Source organism: Oryctolagus cuniculus, chromosome 8 (assembly GCF_051225735.1).
Source record: "Oryctolagus cuniculus isolate XC-2025 breed Fujian yellow rabbit chromosome 8, ASM5122573v1, whole genome shotgun sequence".
Lineage (NCBI taxonomy): Eukaryota > Metazoa > Chordata > Mammalia > Lagomorpha > Leporidae > Oryctolagus > Oryctolagus cuniculus.
This window is the reverse complement of record NC_142874.1, coordinates 118,738,698-118,760,462: the sequence shown is the minus strand read 5'-3', so window position 1 is coordinate 118,760,462 and position 21,765 is coordinate 118,738,698. Positions and strand designations below refer to the sequence as shown.

General features: G+C 50.3%; 1 protein-coding gene across 5 annotated transcripts in view; it reads left to right on the top strand.

Moving 5' to 3' along the window:
- The window catches only part of SHROOM3 (shroom family member 3), a 342,800-nt gene that overhangs the window by 302,249 nt on the left and 18,786 nt on the right, over window positions 1-21,765 (top strand). For all 5 annotated transcript variants that reach the window (XM_051819657.3, XM_051819655.3, XM_051819661.3 and 2 more), the window contains 2 exons: window positions 6,161-9,365; window positions 17,476-17,549. In XM_051819657.3, the coding sequence (XP_051675617.3) occupies window positions 6,161-9,365; window positions 17,476-17,549 (3,279 nt within the window). The remainder of the gene's footprint in view (window positions 1-6,160; window positions 9,366-17,475; window positions 17,550-21,765) is intronic.

Below are 21,765 nucleotides of genomic sequence, written 5' to 3'. Positions count from 1 at the left end.
CTGTCTCTCTCTCTCTGGCTCTGCAAAAAAAAAAAAAAGTTTTTAAATAAATTGGGGGAGGCTGGCATTGTGTCATGGCGCTTACAATGTGCTGGCATCCCATTTGGGCACCAGTTCAGTCCCAGCTACTTCATTTCCAACCCAGCTCCTACTAATGTGCCTAGGAAAGCAGCAGAAGATGGCCTGTTTGCCTGGACTCCTTTATCCACGTAGGAAGCCCAGATGAAGCTTTGGGCTCCTGGCTTCTGCTTGGCCCAGCCCTGGCTGTTGTGGCCATTAAAGGAGTGAACCAGCCAGTGGAAGACTCTCTCTGTCTTTCCCTCTCTCTGTGTAACTCTGCCTTTCAAAGAAATAAATTTTTTTAGAAAGCTTTTATTTAATGAATATAAATTTCATAGGTACAACTTTAGGAATGTAGCGGTTCTTCCCTCCCGTATCTGCCCTCCCACCCCCAACTCCTGCTCCACCTCCTACTCCCTCTCCCATCCCATTCTTCATTAAGATTCATTTTAATTTTTATATACAGACGGCCAGCTCTATATTAAGTAAAATAAAATACTTTCTTAAAATAATTTTTTTTAATTGGGCCGATATTTAGCCTAGCAGTTATGCTGGTTGCACCCCAATTAGAATGCCTGGGTTATATACCCAGTTCTTGCTCCTAATTCCAACTTTCTGCTAATGCAGAACCTGAGGGGCAGTAAGTGATGGCTCAAGTAATTGGATTCCTACCACCCATGAGGAAGGCCCAAATTGAATTCCTGGCTCCTGGCCTCTGTCCTAGCCTAACCTTGGTCAGTGAGGGCACTTGGGAGGTAAACTAGCAGGCAGTAGCTCTGTCTCTTTCATTTTGTTTCTCAAGTAAAAAGGCTTTTTTAAAAAAGAAGATACCAAAGTGCCAGTTCTTAGTCAATAAACATGTATGAGTACCTACTTTGTCTCAGATGATTTCTGATTATTGGGGGTACAGTGGTGAACCAGATATAAAAAAAGCCCCAGCCTACAATGATTTGTTTCTCAGTGTGTGTTCCATGGAATGATAGCGCATTTGACACTCCTTGGAAAAAAATTTGAAAAACACACTTAGTGTAGTTCCCATTTACAATGGCACATGAACGGCAATTTATGAAAGACTTGGAAGACTTTAATAAGTAAGACTGTTTAACTTATTTAGCCCAGATTTTTCCAAACATACTTGATCATCTGAGAAATTGTCATTTTGTGAGTACACCTTAGGAAATGGGTTCAAATACTTGTGCTCTTTGGTATGTTTTAAAAATATTTAAGTATATTTTATATTCATAATCGATAATTAAGGAACATGTGTCTACCACAGAATCAGCAAACATATCGTTAAGTGCACTTTAGTCCCTTAAACGTCATAGGTCCAACTGAACTCTCCTTCCTGTTACCCAAGGGGATGTGATGACATCACGTGGTGCTAAGTGTTATGAGAAAAGCAGAGGAACAAGGAGTAAGGGGAGCAGAGATTCTGTTTCCTTAGTTCCAGGAAGTGTTCCCTGAGGCGGACATAGGAATAAAGCAGGGAGGGAGCCAGTGAGGAGCATTCCAGTGGTGGGAGCAGCAGGTAGAAGGCCCTGAGGCCCGGGGCGGGGAATGTGTCTTTGGGTTTGAGTTGCAGTCAGGAAAGCATCGTGCTGGAGTGCAGTGAGCCAGAGCAAGAGAAAAGGTGGCTGGGAACGTGGCCAGGCCACGGTAAGAAGCTGCCCCTCTCTGATGCGTTCTTCTGGACCGTAAGGCCGCCCTGGTGGGGTTGGTCCTGCTGCAGGACTGCAGACGCTCACCCCAAGCTGCGCCTGCTCACCACTGCAAATGCCGTCTCGGAAGCAGGAATGGTGGAGCTCATCGAAGTGAGTATGTCCAGACAGCAGAACCGAAGCCTTGGGGGTGACTTGGGGGCCCGCATTCCCCAGGCAGCTTGGGGAGTTCGTGGGGCAGAGCCATTCCTGGGCACCTCACAAAGCCCCACACGATGTTTTCTGGCTGAGGTTTGCTCCAGGAGGGAACCCCTAGAACCTTGCTCCGTCACTTCCTATTTCCAGATATCCTCTGTATTTGGAGATAGGTCAGGGATGGCCTCTTGCCACTCAACAGAGAGGGTTTCAGTTACCTATCGGTTTATTCACTCTGATGTTTGTGTGTGCTGGTTCCTAAGTTAGCTTTTCATTGTCGTCTCAGTGAAGTGCTGAAATTCTTAGCACTTGGGAGGAGGATTAAATAGTGTCTACTGCCAGAACAGAACTGGTGAGTGAAGCAGCCCTTACAGGATCGGCTGTCTCCATCTCCCCTAGTGTTGGCTGTGACTCTTCTGATACAGGAGAGGAAAGGAAGCAAAAGGGTTGTCTGCGATTTTTTTATTCTCAGCAGAGCTAGTCCATGTTTTTTGTTTGTTTGTTTGTTTGTTTAAGATTTATTTATTTGAAAGAGTGACAGATAAAGGAAGAGGCAGAGAGAGAGAGAGAGGTCTTCCATCTGCTGGTTCACTTCCCAATTGGCCGCAAGGGCCGGAGCTGCACCAGTCTGAAGCCAGTAGCCAGGAGCTTCTTCCGGGTCTCCCATGCTGGTGCAGGGGCCCCCAAGGACCCGGGGCATCCTCCACTGCTTTCCCAGACCATAGCAGAGAGCTAGATCGGAAGTAGAACAGCCAGTCTTGAACCGTTACCCATATGGGCTGCCGGCACCACAGGCAGTGGCCTAACCCGCTATGCCATAGCACCAGACCCCATGCTTTCTTTTTTTTTTTTTTTTTTTTTTTTTTTTTTTTTTTTTTTGACAGGCAGAGTGGACAGTGAGAGAGAGAGACAGAGAGAAAGGTCTTCCTTTGCCGTTGGTTCACCCTCCAATGGCCGCCGCGGCCGGCGCGCTGCGGCCGGCGCACCGCGCTGATCCGATGGCAGGAGCCAGGAGCCAGGTGCTTTTCCTGGTCTCCCATGGGGTGCAGGGCCCAAGCACCTGGGCCATCCTCCACTGCACTCCCTGGCCACAGCAGAGGGCTGGCCTGGAAGAGGGGCAACCGGGACAGAATCCGGCACCCTGACCGGGACTAGAACCCGGTGTGCCGGCGCCGCTAGGCGGAGGATTAGCCTAGTGAGCCGCGGCGCCGGCCCCCCATGCTTTCTTAATACAACCTCTTCAGTTACAGGGGATTTGTGTGTTGGGGTTAGTGGTGAGGATGAGAAAGTCTGGCTGCGACATACGCAGTGCTACTGCCAAGTCCAAGTCCCCTTTCAGTTACGCCTGCCCCTCTCAAGGCAGGATGTTCCATCCAATAGACTCATTCCCTCTGATGGAAGAGAATTGTATTCTTGAGGTGAGCTCCTGAAATTGTGGCCTTTTCTTGAATTCCAGCACTAGTTTTTGAGTTGGAGTCTGGCCCTTCTAGTCTCTTGACATAGTCCCTGGAGATAGTCCATTTCCACACACTTGGCCAATAAGACACCACACTGACTTACATGAGACCCAGAAACGTCCCAATACCGGCATGGTTTTAGTACTGCTTAAATACCTATCCAGTTAAAAATGGAAAATCTTGGGCAAGAACCCTTAGCAATTTCCTCTTTACAGAAAAGTGAGTCATAAATGTTTGATATACGGAGATTCTTGTTTATTTTTTGAACCACTTAATCTTCCCAATATAGCCTCCCCATGGGAGGGTACTTCACTGATGGAAAGATGGAACTAAAACATAAATTTATTTTTGTGTAAAAATTACTTGAAATCCACACATAGTTTTTTCCTAATATGCACTTTCCATGAACTTTTTGAAGCGTCTTCATGTACACACATTTTTTTTTCAAGGCTTTATTTTTTAGAGCAGCTTTAAGTTTATAGCATGAGAGGTACTTCCTGTCCCCCATATATGTATTTACTCCATCTTCAACATTCGCCCCTAGAGTGGTACCCGTGTTACAACTGATGAACTAATGTTGACACAGCATTATCACCAGAAGCCCATAGTTGACATTAGGGTTCACCATTGGTGTTGTACATTCTATGGGTTTGGGCAAGTTTATAATGACTTATCTACATTATCATATTCATATAACATAGTTTCCCTGCCCCACAAAGTCTTCTTCTCTACCTAGTCATCTCTCCCTGATCTTCTCGCTGTCTCCATCGCACTGCCTTTTCTGCAGCGTCATGTGGTCTTTTCAGATTGGCTCCTTCCACTTAGTAACCTGCCTTCTGAGTTGCTGCCATGTCTTTCCACTGCCTGAGAGCTTATTTCTCTTCAGTGTGATGAGTACCCCAGTGTCTGCATGCACTGTACTTCACCCGTTCAGCTACTGAAGACCATCTTGGCTGCTTCCAGGCTTTGGCAGTTATGAATAAAGCTGCCGTAAACATCTGTGTGCAGGCAGAAGTTCCCAACTCCTCTGGGCAGCAGTCACTGTATGCTAAGAGAGTGTTTGGTTGTGTAAGAAACCACCAAACCGTCTTCCGCAGTGGCTGTACTACTTTGGATTTCCACCGGCAGCAGATGAGAGTCTGTTGAGGTCTTTTTAAGTGAAGTTGATTGCTTAGTTATTGAGTTTTTGAAAAATCTTTGAAACAGAAGGGGAGAGAGAAGGTGGGGGCAGAGAGAGGGAGAGAAGGAGAATGAGAATTTTACATTTGTTGGTTCACTTCCCAAGTGGCTGCAATGGCCAGGAGCTTCATCCAGGTCTCCCACGTCAGTGGCAGGGGCCCAAGCATTAGCAGCGAGCTGGATCAGAAGTGGAGCAGCTAGGACTCAAATCGTTGCCCATACGAAGCAGCGGTTTAACCTGCTGTGCCAGGACACCACCCCCGGTTGCTGAGATTTAGTTCTTCACTGAAGAATATTTTTTGAGTTAATAGTTAAAGCTATTGCTAAGGGCCGGCGCCGCGGCTCACTAGGCTAATCCTCCGCCTAGCGGCGCCGGCACACCGGGTTCTAGTCCCGGTCGGGGCGCCGGATTCTGTCCCGGTTGCCCCTCTTCCAGGCCAGCCCTCTGCTGTGGCCAGGGAGTGCAGTGGAGGATGGCCCAGGTGCTTGGGCCCTGCACCCCATGGGAGACCAGGAAAAGCACCTGGCTCCTGGCTCCTGCCATCGGATCAGCGCGGTGCGCCGGCCGCAGCGCGCCGGCCGCGGCGGCCATTGGAGGGTGAACCAACGGCAAAGGAAGACCTTTCTCTCTGTCTCTCTCTCTCACTGTCCACTCTGCCTGTCAAAAAAAAAAAAAAAAAAAAAAAAAGTTAAAAGCTATTGCTAAGCAATTCCGTTTTGAGGCACCTCTCTGGGGTGTGCAACGCCAGGATTGAGAATCGTCTTCCTCTTTCTCCCTGCCCCCTCCCCACCCCCACTGCAGGCCAGGCTCTAAGTCCCCCGGTTCAGCTTCAACCGAGGTCTTCCCCTCCTGAATGTACAGGAGGCTTTGCTTAGCCTTTGGGAAGTCGTCCATAGGGGCCGGAATCCCAGCCTCTAAGAGCCTCTTGGCATCTCACCAAGCCTCCTTCCCTCTCTGCCTCTCTGCCTCTCATCAGCTTTTCCTAGCTCTGATTTCTCTCTATTTCTGTCATTCAGCTTTGAGTTGAGCTTCCTCACCACAAACAAACTGTCTCTATACAGCTGAGATTCCAGGAGGATTGCCAGAGTGTAGCCTCCAATTCCATAAAAAGGAAAGATATTAACCAAAAACATAGCTGTGTGCAGAGTCTCCCTCATCCATTCACGTGCCTCTTCTCTTACTAAGCTTTTTCTTCCCACAAACATCCCCAGTAGACACAAAAGTCACTCTTCCTCCTCATCCTCTCTTTCTTCTTCCCCTACCGCTCTCATTTCTCAGAATGTGCAGAATGTCATTTCCAGCACTTAGCGCATTGCACTGGCGTGCCTGCTGCCAGTGGCCAGGGGCCACACGGCTTCCTCGGCACTCTCGCCCCTGGCCTTGCAGGCATGGGTGATTAATTAGAGGCACAAAGGCTACAGTGCCGGGCAGTTAACTCCAAGTGATGACACACTGGGACGCTGAGCAAGGCCCAAATATGGCCCTTTTTACCTACCCTTCGCAAACCCAAACATCTTGCATAAGAGTACATTTATAAGCTGGGCCTGCGCCTGGAAGCCCGCTACATGGTAAGCTCAGTAGTGCTGACGCTTTGTCTCCTCTTCTTCCAGCTCCTCTACAAGTGACCTCTCCAGCTATGACCACGCTTATCTGAGGCGGAGCCCTGACCAGTGCAGCTCCCAGGGCAGCATGGAGAGCCTGGAGCCCAGTGGCGGGTACCCAGCCTGCCATCTTCTTTCCCCTGCCAAGTCCACCAGCAGCATTGACCAGCTCAGCCACCTGCATAACAAGAGAGACTCCGCTTACAGCTCCTTCTCCACCAGCTCCAGCATCCTGGAGTACCCACCCCCTGGCATCTCTGGCCGGGAGCGTTCAGGCTCCATGGACACGACGTCTGCACGAGGTGGCCTCCTAGAAGGGATGAGGCAGGCAGACATTCGCTACGTCAAGACAGTCTATGACACCCGGCGGGGAGTCTCGGCAGAGTACGAGGTGAACTCTTCCGCCCTGCTGCATCCAGCCCGGGAGACCCGAGCACCAGCAGATGGCCAGGGCTATGAGAAATGGCACAGTGCTCCCCGGGGCAAGGGAGCGCCACCCCCTTCCTGGAGCCAGCCGTGCCCCGGCTCCTTGGAGACTGCCGCTGACAACCCGCCCCTGAAAGCGGGCGCACCGCTGCCACCAGCTCGGAGTGACAGCTACGCGGCCTTTCGGCAGCGGGAGCGCCCCAGCTCCTGGTCCAGCCTAGAGCAGAAACGGTTCTGCCGGCCTCAAACAAACTCGGGCTCCCTAAAATCTACATTCGGAGAGGAACAGCTGCACACGGTGCTAGAGAAGAGTCCAGAGAACAGCCCTCCCGCGGTGCCCAAGCACCACTACACCCAGAAGGCCCAGCCTGGCCAGCCGCTGCTGCCCACCGGCATCTACCCCGTGCCTTCCCTGGAGCCACACTTCGCCCAGGTGCCTCAGCCTCCTGTGAGCAGTAACGGCGTGCTCTACCCTGTGCTGGCCAAGGAGACAGCACACACAGCCCCTCGGGGGGCAGGCGGCAAGGCGGCCTCCTTTGATGAGAATGGGAACCAAAATGGGGCTAGCAGGCCTGGGTTTGCCTTCTACCAGCCTCTCGAACATGATCCACTGTCCTCCGTGGAGAGGAAACCAGAAACTGCAGCCAAATGCGTTCCCTACAAGGTCCATTTCTCTTCAGTGCCTGAAAACGACGAGGACATCTCCCAGAAGAGAGCTCTGGCCCCTCCCCAAGGCAGCAGCGCCTATCCCAGTGAGAGAAAGGTCACTCACGGCCACCAGCCATGTTCTAATCACTACGGCCTCCCATCCCCTCTGGCTCCAGTCCGGCCTGTGGGGGAGGACAAGCCATCTTCCAGGCCCTCAGAACCCTGGGAGGCTGACTTCCGGGAAGACTACAATGCCAACTTCCGGCGCAGGCTGGACAGAGAAGGCCTAGGCCAGGGCCTGTCCACCAGCTTTGGCAAGACCCTGTCAGCCTTCTCCTCTCTCCAGAACATTCCTGACAGTCTAAGAAAGCAAAGCAGCCTGGATCTAGGAGGGGGAGCGGAGGAAGGCGCCGGTGGCAGGCTCACCTGTGCAGCCAACGCCACGGTGGAAGACCCTGGAAGGAGGACCCTACCGGAGCACAGGGGCTCCCTGGACAGGTCGGTGTCCTATCCGAGGCCAGAGGGGAGAACCAGTGCCTCGGCGTGCTTCCACAGTTCAGACCCGAGATCCGGAGAGCCGCCGAGCCCAACACACCAGCAGACACCCAGTCTGGGCCGGAGGAGGCTCAGCTCCGGCAGCGCCTCTGCCCTGCAGGGCCTTCAGTACGGGAAGCCCCACAGCTCGGTGCTGGAGAAGGTGTCCCAGATCGAGCAGCGAGAGCTGGGGAGCCAGAGAGCCCCGAGTGTGGGCAGCTCCGGCTACAGCCATCACCACAGGCCCAACAGGACCGTCCCAAGTTCCAATCCTTCCGCGAATGGCCTGGAGGAGACAAAAGCCGACGTCCGGTTCTCCGAGTCTGCTGAGTCCTTGGGTAACGGGGAGCTACATTTTGGAAACGGGGAGCCCCGGCTGGAAGAGAGTTCGTGGCAGCTGAGGAGGGGCAGCGCGGGGGGCCGAGGCCCTGCACCCTGGGCCCGGGAGCCCCCGAGGCCCGACGCCCGCCTGCTCCGCAGCCAGAGCACCTATCAGCTCTATAGCGAGGCCGAGGAGGAAGAGGAGGCCTCCTGGCGGGAGGCTCGGCCCAGCACGCCCGAGTCGCCCCCACTGGACGCCCCCTTCAGCCGCGCCTACCGCAACAGCATCAAGGACGCGCAATCCCGCGTCCTGGGGGCCACCTCCTTCCGGCGCCGCGACCTCGAGCTGGGGGCGCCCGGGGCGTCCAGGCCCTGGCGGCCGCGGCCGGCCTCGGCCCACGTCGGGCAGCGCAGCCCCGAGGCGCCTGCGCCCGCCCACGCCAACGCCCACGCGGCCGCGTCGCCGCACACGCCGCGGGAGCGCCACAGCGTGAGCCCGGCTGAGGGCGACGCGGGCCGGCCCGCGCTCCAGGCCTCCCGGCGAGGGGCGCGCCGGCGCCTGACCCCCGAGCAGAAGAAGCGCTCCTACTCGGAGCCCGAGAAGATGAACGAGGTGGGCGTCTCGGAGGAGGCCGAGCCGGCGCCCGCGGGCCCGCCCAGGAAAGGGCTGCATTTCCCCGAGAGCACCGTGGCCGACCGGCGCCGCGTCTTCGAGCGCGACGGAAGGGCCTCCTCGACGCTCAGCCTGTCGGGGCCCGAGCTGAAGCAGTTCCAGCAGAGCGCCTTGGCCGACTACATCCAGCGCAAGACGGGCCGCAGGCCTTCCGCGGCCGGCGGCCCCCAGGAGCCCGCGCCGCTGCGGGAGCGCGCCCAGAGCACCTACCTCGCGCCGGGCCCCGCAGCGCTCGACGGCCCGGGGCTCGCCTCGGCCACCAGCCTGAGCTCGCTGCGGGAGCCGGCCCCGCAGCCCCGCAGGGAGGCCTCGGAGCTGCAGCTGCGGGGCCCCCGGGATCGCAGCGGCTCCTTCGCCGGCGGTCGCCTCCTCGGGGAGCGACGACGCGCGGACCCCCAGACCCCGAGAGAGCTGCTGAGTGGCGCTCGCGGTGGACCCAGGGGGATCCAGTGGCTGGACGGGACCCCGGGGGGGCCGTCTTACACGGGCTCCACGGCCGGCAGGGCCGGGAAGTCCGCGTCAGCCGAGGATCTGCTGGAGCGCTCGGACATGCTGGCCGCCCCGGTGCACGTGAGGTCCCGCTCGTCGCCCACCGCAGACCAGAAGCGCCAGGTACGTGCGGCCGCTGGTCCCGACCTAGTTCTGTCGCTGTGGCCCCAGAAGCCCTCCCCTCGCTCCTTTTCATTTTCCTATTAAATGCAGGAAAAGTAGCATTTGTTTTCATTGGGTGATTTCCTTCTCAGTGTCCACAGAGATATAAATATATAAATTTTATTTATTATTTGACATTATCCACGTCTCTGAGCTCCCCCCCTCTTTTTTTAAGATTTATTTATTTATTTGAAAGTCAAAGTTACACAGAGGGAGGAGAGGCAGAGAGAGAGAGGTCCTCCAACTGCTGGTTCCCTCCCCGATTGGCGGCAGCTGCCCTAGCTGGGCGGATCCGAACCCAGGAGCCAGGAGCTTCCTCCCATGTGGGTGCTTTCCCAGGCCATAGCAGAGAGCTGGATGGGAAGTGGAGCAGCTGGGACCCGAGCTGGGCACTGCAGGCCGGGACTTCACCCGCTAAGCCGCAGCCCCCGCCCCTCTGAGCTCCTTTTGTGCACTCTCCTGGCGTTGTAGGAACATCAGGCTTTCAAAATCTCACATAAAAGAAATTTCTTTGTGATAAAAACTCGGAACTGCGCAAGCAGCTGTGATGAAGTGCTGTGACTTCTAGGAGTCTCTTCATTTCACCGACGCTGGAGCCATGGGCAGGCTCCACTTCACCTTGGAGATGGTGAGCCTGCCTCGGGGTTCCCTTCTCACCTGTGAGGATACTGGAAACCTACATGTGTGTTGGCGCAGGAGAGAGAGAATGCCTGCCTCCCCAGGTTCTGGTTTCCCCTGCAGAGGCCTCCAGCATTCGTAAAGCACTTGTTAATGAAAATACAGTGTTACAGGGGTGAAGGAAACACAAAGGAAAAGCTAAGGTTCATGCCTCTCAGGGGATTTGCAAGGGAGCAAGGGATGTAAGCTCGCTCCTCTGAGACTGGTGAATGCTATGGAGATGGTAATACATAATATGCTGGGGGAAGGAGAAGCGATTGATGCTAATGAGAGAGCTGAGAGAACCGGTCTTTAAGGAGGTGGGGTTTGACCCAGCTGTAAAGGATGGGCAGGATGTTATTAAGGGGTGGGAGGCATGTGGAGAGGGGAGAGGAGGCATTGTCTGAAGGAAGCCGGAAGAGCCACCGTTACTGGCTGAGTAGTTTTCTGTACAGCTTGAAGTAGTGTCTCCCCACTACTGCAGGTATAAACCTGCAGAAGAAAATCTGTGGAGTCAATTGCATAAGCCTTCAATAGCCATTTTACTCCCTTTGGGGTGAAGAACAGAGCTCACTCACATTGCTTGCCCTACCATTAAAATTAAATCCATATGTGTAGCTTGCAATTTCAGTTAGTGGGATGGATGTCAGTAACTTTCTATATAGCAATCCAAATGTCGTTTGCTTTTCTGTCCCCTTGTTCTACAGAAAAATGACATGTTTACATGAAAGCCAAATTGTCTCCTCATTAGGCGTTGTCACACTGACTTGGGGAATTATGAATGTTATCTTGCCTTTTCCCCAAAATTATTTCTCAAGCTTGGCCAATTGAGAACTAAGCTAAAACATAGATATTACAGAGAATTAAAGAGATTCTTTAAAATCCCAGTGAATGCTTTATATATTTTTAAAAATTTATTTATTTGAAAGGCAGAACAAGAGAGAGAGATTACTCTACCACTGGTTCATACCCCAAATGGCCACGACAATCAGGTCTGGGACCAAAGCCAGGAGCAAGGAACTCCATCTGGGTCTCCACATGTGTATCAGGGGCCCAGATACTTCCGCCATCTTCCAGTGCCTTTCTAGGTGCATGAAGGGAGCTGTATTGGAAACAACGCAGCTGGAACTCAAACCAGCACTCTATGTGTGATACCAGCCCCAATACATTTTTAAAAAAAAACTTTTTAGACAATTGAATATAGAACAGTACTTAGGCACTCCTTTAATAAAGGGAATACTGTATTTAGGCCTTATTTAATTTGGGCACTGTGAAGCTATGGGGAAAAATATTTCAAAATGAAAGTGATTTCTTTGGTGCTGCTTTGTTCCAGCAAATTCTGCAAATAGATCCTCATCTCTGGCCAGAGTTATAGTCTTGAGATCCTTCTTGTACCCAGCAATCAAACCTAGCCTGACCAGAGAGATGGCTGAGGGCACGGTCTGCTTCTTGAATCCTCATCACCGTCTAATTTGTAGTTACAGCAGAACTAGTTAAAAACAAAAATGTAGTCTCACCATGTAACTACCTTTTTTTAAAAAAAGATTTATGTGTTTTATTTGAAAGTCGGAGTTATACAGAGGGAGAGGGAGAGGGAGAGGCAGAGAGAGGGGGGGGGGGTAGGTCTTCTACCTGCTGGTTCACTCCCCAGATGGCTGCAATAGCCAGAGGTGAGCTAATACAAAGCCAGGAGCCAGGAGCTTCTTCCGGATCTCCCACACAGGTACAGGGACTCAAGCACTTGGGCCATTTTCTACTGCTTTCCCAGGCCATAGGCAGAGAGCTGGGTCAGAAGTAGAGCAGCTGGGTCTCAAACTGGCACCCATAGGGGATGCAGGCACTGCAGGCTGGGGCTTTACCTGCTATGCCACAGCACTGGCACTTTTTTTTTTTTTTTTTAAGATTTAGTTAGGGACCAGTGGTGTGGTGTAGCAATTAAGCTACTGCCTGTGAAGCTGGCATCCCATTCAGATACTAGTTCAAGTCCCAGCTGCTCCACTTCCAATCCAGCTTCCTGCTAATGTGCCTGGGAAAGCAGCATAAGATGACCCAAGTGCTTGGGCCCCTGCACCCATGTGGGAGACCTGGAAGAAGCTCCTTGCTTTGGACTAGCCCAGCCCTGGCCATTGCAGCCATTTAGGGAGTGAACCAGCAGATAGAAGATGGATCTCTCTCTCTCTCTCTCTCTCTCTCTCTGTCTCTGTCTCTGTCTCTGTGTCTCTGTCTCTTCTGCTCTCTGTGGCTTTCAAATACTTTTTTTAAAAAAAGATTTTATTTGAAAGGCAGGGTTGGGGGTGGGGTTGGGGAGAGAAAGGGATTCCATCTGCTAGTTCATTCCCTAAGTGATCACAACAGCAAGGTCTGGGCCAGGCCGAAGCCAGGAGCTTCATCCAGGTCTCCTACAAGGGTGCAGGGGCCCAAGCACCTGGGCCATGCTCTACTGCTTTCCCGGAGGAGCCCATTTGGGATGCTCTTTCTGTAGGCAGCAGTTTAAACCACTATACCATGATGCTGGCCCAACTTTTTTTTTTTTTTTTCTTTTAGGATTTTGTTTTGTTTTGTTTTGTTTGAAAGGCAGACTTACAGAGAGGCAGAGCAGAGAGAGAGAGATCTTCCATCTGCTGGCTTACTCCCTAAATGTCCGCAATGGCCTGAGCTGGGCCTATCTAAAGCCAGGAGCCTGGAGCTTCTTCAAGGTATCCCACATAGGCACAGGGGCTCAAGGACTTGGGCCATCTTCTGCTTTCCCAGGCCATAGCAGAGAATTGGATCAGAAATAGAGCAGCCAGGACTCGAACTGGCACCCATAAAGGATATTGGCACTGCAAGCGGCTGCTTTACCTGTTATGCCTCAGCGCCGGCCCCCTCCTCTTTTTTTTCTTTTTAATGCTTATATAATGGTGGGGTTGGGGTTGGGGAGCAGCAGAGATAGCTCTCATCCTGTGGTTCACCACCCAGATACTACCCATGCCAGGTGGAAGCCGGGAGCTGAGAACTGCATCCAAGTTTCCAGTGTGAGTGGCAGGGCCCGAGCACTTGCTGTCATCTGCTGCCTCCCAGGATGTGTTAGCAGGAGGCTGGATTGGAAGCCGTGTAAATGGTACTTGGACCCGCATTCTGAGAAGAGATGCAGGCATCCCAAGGAGAAGCGTGAGCCGCAAGTCACAATGCCTATCCCTACTTTCAAATTTTTTCTTTTTTAATTTACCCAAGAGACACAGAGACAGACAGATAGAGCTCCCATCCATTGGTCCACTCTCCAAATGCCCGCTGCGAGCTAGAAACTCAGTGCAGGTCTCCCATATGGACGACAGGAACTGAATTATTTGCACCATTGCCCAGGGATTTGCAGTGGTAGGAAACTAGAGTTAGCAGCTGCAGTGGGAATCGGACCCAGGTCCTCCAGTGTAGGACATGGGTGTCTGAACCACGAGGCTAAACGCCCACTCCGCTGTGTAACTCTTATGGTTATTATTCAAGATATGCTGATTTTTTTATTTGAATAAACTCTAAGACCTCTGCCACTTTCAGTCATGCTCTGTGAAGGTCTGTTTACAACGCCTTCTCTCCCCCTGGCTTTAGGGACACTGACAAGGGACCTGGTGGGACAGCCTACTTGAGAAAGCCAGCATGTGGTCTCTTCCTAGTGCTGGCTGGGTACATGACATCGCCACCAAACGCTGCTTGTGTGCCAAGCAAATGCTCAAGGGGCCAGATTATACAAGCTCTGGACTAGGAGCTAGTTTCTTTTCAAATCCCATCAATTCAGACCCTTTCTGCCCCCCAAAACAAAATCATGGGACTGGGTGCCCCTGTGTATGCAGTCAGTCATCTGGGCTGAAATACCACTGCAGAAGGTTGAACTTTGGAGTGACTTGGAGCCCGACATCTGCTCAGGTAATTGCTTAGCCAGCCCAGGGTCCTCTCTGAAACACGCAGCCTTTCATTGCTCTTCATTTGAAAGGTGAGAACAACAGATGTTAGTGAGCTTGCCTGCCCTCAGCTCTTGCCTGCCCGCACTTCCTTTCTGGGAGGCCTTGAGAAACCTAGCCTTCTGCAGAGGGTGGCCTTTCAGAAACATGTCCAGAGATTTCTACACCAGAGACGACATGCACACCTATTCCATGATACAGGGGTGCTTCAGAAAGTCCAGGGAAAATAAAATTAAAAGATAAGTTTATTTGTATGCAGAAAGGTTTTTGAGTCTGTGCATAGTTTCTTCATAACTCATATCTTTCGTGAAGTTTCTAAGACCCCTCATAAATCCAATAAGAAACCCTTTGGAGAAACGAGATTCCTGGTGGGATTTCCTTTTTCCAGTGCTGAGTCAGAGGCTTCCTTGGTCCTCCCTGTGTTTTCAGGACCCTCATTTCTGATGCATAATAGCACGGTAGCTGTGAGGTGGTGACAAACGCTCTTTCATTGCTAAGCAAGTTCTGTGCCCTGGGCATGGAACCACTGTGTTGAGTGTAGGCTTGAGTCTCTGAGATGCAGGTTGTATATGGTTTTGAGCATCTTTCAGCAGGCACCCATTCAAGCTTGAGCAAAAATGAGAGAATCAACTTTGCACAGATGGGAGGTTACAAATATCCAACAATGATCAAATGTTTCCTATGTGCCAATCATTGTACTAAGTGTCTTACAAGTATAAAATGAATCCTCACATCTGGGAATGTTTCCGTGTTACAGAAGAGGGAACCAAAATTGCCCAAGCAGCTGGGAGCAATGTGAGGTCACCATCCCACGCTGGCTCCTTGAATAAAAAGAGGCTGCGTGGGGAGAGGGAGGCAAGAGTTAGATGTCTTACATCTGCAAATCCAGCCAGCGAATTGATTTCATTTTAACATCTATCAGTCACTGTCATTTACATTTAAATAACAAGATTTTATGGATTGGTAATTTAGATTCTTCAAATGTGCATTCTGAAGTAGATGAATATTGTTTTATTCTTCATTGGTCCCAGACATACCACAATGCCTTAACTCAGAACCCAAAACATGGGATTGGGGCTTTAGTTTACATTCTTAAGTATGCTAAGAATTTGTGTGGTTTTGAGTCAGTTTTGCAGTGTTGTAACAAAAACAAATACTTACCAAGTTAATATAATTCTATGCCTGGTATTTCTGCTGTAGCCACTGCTTTTTCTCCGATTGCCCTAAGCACTTTATACTTCTTAACAATTTATACAAAATTAACTGTTCTTTGACAATGAATTCAAGGGTACTTCAAAAGGTTTGTGGAATAAAATGGAACTAAAAGATAAATTTATTTTGGTGCCAAAAAAAAAAAAAAACCACTTTGAAACCCATGAATATAAGGGATCTTCAGAAAGTTAACAGAGATGGATTTTTTAAAAAACCATGCTTGCCCAAATCAAAGCAGGAAAATACAAGAATTTATCCTCTTTGAGCTTTTACTAGGTTGAAAGGCATTTTTCTTCTGTGCAAATGGTAATTTGATTGACAGGAGATTTAGAGAATTCTCTCAATAGCCTATTAGTGGGTCTAACTTCCTTTACTTTAAGCACATTCACATAAATATCAATTTAACCTTGACATTCCTGGGGCCAAAATGCCTGAATATGGAAGTTAGATTCATTTGCCTACTGAAGCGCAAAGGGTGTAATAGGATGTAAAAATATATTTAAACTTTACTGCATTAGCTGCTCAAGTGGGGCCTAGGCTTTTCCAATTAATGATGGAAAAATGTCCCATTCATGTGAACTGGAGGCAGAGTGGTGGTGAAAGACTTTAAAAGGACCATAAGGCTTCACGGAGTGCAGGAATGCCAATTCCCTAAGGTGATCAGAGGCACAGAGTGCGTTCTCCTCGAAGCACATTCAAGTCTGGTTGCTCCCACCCCGCCACCATTCAGCATACTGTGGAAAGGCCTCAAATCCCATGGCTTTCCATTGACTTAAGCGTGGGCAGGAGATTTAACCCCTCTGAGCTGCCGTTATTATCCCCTCACCCTTGTTACAGAGATTGAATTACAAAAGAAATGTCAAGTGCTTCATGTTTCAGGCACCTGACTCGTGGAGTGCAAGGTACTGACAGGAGTGTTAGGTACACCTGGAAGACCCAGTCAGGGCCAGCAGCACTTGTTAATAATATTCATGAGTTTGTTTTTCTCTTCTGCCTGCTGTGGTCTTGGACTCTTATTTTTTTCATTTTGTTTGACAACGACACAGAGATCTTTCCACTTGTTCACTCCCCACGTACCTGCAACAACCAGGGCTGGGCCAGGTTGAAGTCAAGAGCTGGGAACACAGTCTGAGTCTCCCCTGTGGATGGCAGGGACACAAGGACTTACGGCATCACTGGCTGCACCCCAGGTGTACATCAGCAGAAAGCTAGACTGGAAGAGGAGGAGCTGGGGTAGGGGGTGCCAATGTGGCAAAGAGAGATTCAACCACTGCACCAAAAACCCGCCTCTCACTCTACTGCTTCTCGGTACCTCTGCCACTCACTGGGGATTTAGAAAATGAAATGAGGATTGAAAAGCAGTTAGTTTTTGGATAGGGTAAGTGGTGAGATAAATTATTTAAATAATTACATAAATATAAATGGTGAGGTAAATTATTTAAATGTTAGGGATTAGACAAGTGTATAGAATTAATTGGGTGTCTCCTGATTATAAGTCATGGAGAGCTGACTGTATTATCATCCATAGCAACAGCTTCATCATCAACATCGTGGACCTGGTCACGTGGGCCAAATGTCACACCATCAACCCTTGCAGGTCACCAAAATATACCCTTATTTAAAACAAAAGCAAAAACTGCCCCCTGAAAAATCGCCAGTTAGTAATATCACATGTGGGTGAGATTTTCCCCAGAGAGAGTTCTGATTACACACCAGATTGCTGTGTTCGCCTGTTGTAACCTAGAACCTTTGAGATTTTTGAAAGACTCCATAAACTATCCTTTTCCTGTCACCAGCCAGATTGTCCTATTGCGTTTTCATAGGCTTGGGCACTGGAGTTCACTGTCATTCCTCCTCATTGTCCAGATACAGCAGTTGTTTTGAACTCTGCAGATAATTGACATCGGACTTGTTTTGCTCAGGAAGCATCCTTGTTGGAGGACACACCTGATGAGACAGGCTGGGGTTTCAACCCCGACTGCCACTTTTGATGTTGGTCTTCTGTCCTGTTGGTGCCGTGGGGTTAGTACCACTTTCTGGACCTTTAAGGATTAAATGGGAAGTGTGTGTACCTGCTGCCTCCGTGCCTGGTGAGAGGCCACTAATTTAATAAGTGTTCCTTCTTCCTGACCCCAGCCCCACGTACTCCACTGCATTCAGCACCTGCTCATCGGTAATAATGTTGTATAATAATGTTGTATAATAATGTTGAATAATAATGTTGTATAATAATGTTGAATAATAATGTTGTATTTTTCTTATGTTTCAAGGATGTGCTTCTGGGAGAAGACAGTGGCTTCGATCTGGTGAAGGACCCCTGTTACCTGGCTGGCGCTGAGTCCAGGTACGTGTGTGCGTGCGTGATGCATCCACTGTGAGTGCCATTAAACTACTCCTCCTCCTGTGCTGTGGGAGGTGACGAGAGAGCAGGCAGTGCCGTGTGCTGCCTCTACTGTTTGTCAGGCCCTGGGGGACTGTTGGCTTATAAGCGCCTCTCTAAGAGCAGCTCTTGTTCGCCCTGGGTTTTGAGTGTGTGCTTGGCCTCAGTGCAGTTAATGCAGCTGCTCTTCTCACAGAGGATCGAGTTTGGTGACCAAATTGCCAGGGAAGGAATGGGTATCTCCTGAAAACCTCATGGAGTAAGAAACACTCGTAGGAAATGTCTGAGGTGAACACTAATGCTGAGAGCTGTAATTTTTTATACACTTAGGGATAGAAAGTAGAAGAAAAGTAATCAGTTAGTGTGGTGGCACAGCTGGTCAAAGCCACGGCCTGCAATACTGGCATCCCATGTGGGCACTGGTTTAAGTCCCACTGCTCCACTTCCAATACAGCTCCCTGCTGATGCACCTAGGAAAGCTGTAGAAGATGGCTCAAGTGTTTGCGGCCCTGCATCTACACAGGAAACCCAGAAAAAGCTCCTGGCTCAACCCTGGTCGTTGCGGCCTTTTAGGGGGTGAACCAGCAGATAGAATGTCTTCTCTGTCTCTCCTTCTCTCTCTCTTACTCTGCCTTTCAAATAAATAAATCTTTTTTTAAAAAAGGTTATTTTTAATGTTTGTTTATTTGAAAGGCAGAGTTATACAGAGAGAGGGGAAGACAGAGAGAGAGAAATCTTCCATCTGCTGGTTTACTCCCCAAATGACCGCAATGGCTGGAGCTATGCTGATCTGAAGCCAGGAGCCAGGAGCTTCTGCCAGGTCTCCCATGTGGGTACATGGGCCCAAATACTTGGGCCGTGCTCTGCTGCTTTCCCAGGCACATTAGCAGGGAGCTGGATTGGAAGTGGGACAGCCAGAACTTGAACCAGTGCCAATATGGGATGCCGCCACTGCAGGTGGCTGTTTTATCTGCTACACCACAGCACTGGCCCAAAAGTGATCTTTCTTTAAAAATCTGCAATTGTGGACATTTTACACAGTTGTTGGGGTACGGCTTGGGACACCTATATACCATATCAGAGGCTTGGTCCAAGTCCCAGCTCCTCTGTTTAACAATCAAGTTGCCTGTTAATACACACACTGTGAGGCAGCAGGTAATGGCTCAAGTACTTGGGTCCCTGCTACCCACATGAAGGATCCAGATGGAGTTCTGTGCTCCTGGATTTCAGCCTGGCTCAGCCCTGGCTGTTGCAGGCATTTGGAGTGTGAGCTAGCAGATGGAAGATCAGTCTCTCTTTTAAACAAAGTGAAGAAAAAAAATTTTCTAATTTGCCATCAAAATCATATCTCCTGCATGGAAATATATAATAGAGGATTTTAGAATTTGAAATCTTGAACTATTCATGTCTCTAGTAAGTAGAAATTTCCAAGAGGATTTTCCCTGATGCATAGGCCTTACATGTAGTATTAATACAACGTCAGAGAGCTCTCAACTATAGGACCAGGGCTGAGCAGAGGTGAAGCCAGGAGCCAGGAGCTTCTACCAGGTCTCCCATGTGGATGCAGGGGCCCAAGGACTCAGGCCATCTTCGGCTGCTTTCCCAGGCCACAGTAGAGAGCTGGATCAGAAGTGGAGCAGCCAGGACTCAAACTGGCACCCATAGAGGATGCTGGCATGAGGGCAGTGGCTTTACCCACTATGCCACAGCGCTGACCCCTATAATAATATTCTTAAATCTTCCCTGCTACTTTCCATGTTTCTCAACTCAGTTCCCTAAGTTCTCCTGTGTTTCATTCAATATTGTTTCTCCCTACATTCAGCTTCTTAATCACTCAACCAAATTCTGTTGGGTAGATGCAGCCCACATGCTCAGGAAGTGGTGGGTATCATCTACTTCACAGCCATGTGCTCTTGCTCCTGGTGTTAGCAAACCTTAGTCCCTGTCCCTGGTGCCAGATCAGAATAACAGGGACAAGGTTTTGGGGTGAAGGACGGAGAACATTGAATCTGTCGGCCGATGAGAGAGTAACAGACTGGTGGGTCTCCAGGACTACTGCTCTGCTGGATGAGGCTGTTAGGGTTTGTGCAGGGGCTGCAAGGAAGGAAGAGCTGCAGGTCCCTGGTGTCAGGTGACAGGCTCATCGCTGATCCGTCCAAGGCCTTCTGGTGGTCTGTGAGGTCCACAGATCCAGCCTGGCCAGGTCCTCCTGCTCTGGAAGACAAGGTGAGATAAGGAACCAGGCAACTTGTGCCTGAGGGCATGGATGAGCAGGAAGCCAGCAGTCCAGCCCTGAACCGTCAGCCTCCCAGCTGTACATTTAAATAGTAAATGTTGTTAGCTTATGTTATTTTATACCTGGTATTCAAGATGAGACTGAGGGCTTTGATTACTTTGGTGCATTGCTTAAAATTGTGGAATCAGGAAAAGCAGTAGTGAACTACTTCATTATTTTAAGAGAACTGATCTGAAGTCAAAGGTGGTCAAGAAAGTCATTTCTCAGGCCGGCGCCGCAGCTCACTAGGCTAATCCTCCGCCTAGCGGCGCCAGCACACCGGGTTCTAGTCCCGGTCAGGGCGCCGGATTCTGTCCCGGTTGCCCCTCTTCCAGGCCAGCTCTCTGCTGTGGCCAGGGAGTGCAGTGGAGGATGGCCCAGGTGCTTGGGCCCTGCACCCCATGGGAGACCAGGATAAGTACCTGGCTCCTGCCATCGGATCAGTGCGGTGCGCCGGCCACAGCGCGCCGGCCGCGGCAGCCATTGGAGAGTGAACCAACGGCAAAAGGAAGACCTTTCTCTCTGTCTCTCTCTCTCACTGTCCACTCTGCCTGTCCAAAAAAAAAAAAAAAAAAGTCATTTCTCCAAAGATGGCCAGTGGACACATGAAAAGATCTCCACACAGCTGATCATCGAAGAAATTCAAAGCTAAGACCAGCAGGAGATAGGAGATGGCGCCTCACACACATTAGGATGGCAGCTATCAATAATAATAATAATAAGTATTGGCAAGGATGTGCAGAAATTGGAACCCTTGTGCACTGTTAATGGGATGTGAAATGGTGCGGCCCTCTTAGAGGCTGCTCATTATGGAGATTCCTCACGGTGTTAGAAATAGAACTACTGTTAAATTTTATGCCACTTCTTAGCGTGTGTCCAAAGAACTGAAAGCAGGGTCTTAAGGAGATTATCATTATTCACAGTAGCATCCATCCATAGGTGAATGGATCAACAAAATGTGGTTGTAATGTTGATTAGGTAGCCCTAAAAGGGAAGAAAGTCTTGGGAGCCATCATTTAGCTTAGTAAGACCCCGTTGTTGCATATCTGAGTACCTGGTTCATGTCCCAACTCTGGCTCTGGACTCCAGCTCCCTGCTAATGCAGAATCTGGCTGGCAGCAGTGAAGGCTCAAGTTTTGGGTTCCTGCCCCTGCCCCCTCTCGAACCTAGCCCCCATCCCCATGTGAGAGACCTGGATTGGGCTCCTGGCTCCTGGCTTGGCCCTCACCTCACGTTTGCAGAGTGAACCAGAGGGTAAGATCTCACTTTAAGTCTGTCTGTCTGTCTCCCTCCCTCCCTCTTACTCTTTCTTTTAAAACCTTGACATCATGCTCAGTGAAACAAGCCAGGCAGAGATGGACACCACATGAGTCCACTTAAAGTAGCTGAATTCATAGAAACAGGAAGTAGAGTGGTGATGACCAGTGGTGGCAGGTGGGAGTTGTTATTTAATGGGTGTAGTTTTGAGATTTACAGGATGTAGTTTCCTGGAGGTCAGGTTCACAACCAGGTGAACATAATACTAATGAGCTGCACATTTAAGAATGATTAAGATAATTTTTTTAAAGATTTATTTATTAGCCAGTTACAGGGAGAGAGATTGATCTTCCATCTGCTGGCCCACTCCGTAAGTGGCCACAACAACTGGACCTGGGCCAAGCTGAAGCCAGGATGCAGAAACTCCATCGGGGCCAGCGCTGCGACTCCCTAGGCTAATCCTCCACCTGTGGCGCCAGCACACCGGGTTCTAGTCCCGGTCGGGGCGCCAGATTCTGTCCCGGTTGCTCCTCTTCCAGTCCAGCTCTCTGCTGTGGCCAGGGAGTGCAGTGGAGGATGGCCCAAGTGCTTGGGCCCTGCACCCCATGGGAGACCAGGAGAAGCACCTGGCTCCTGCCTTCGGATCAG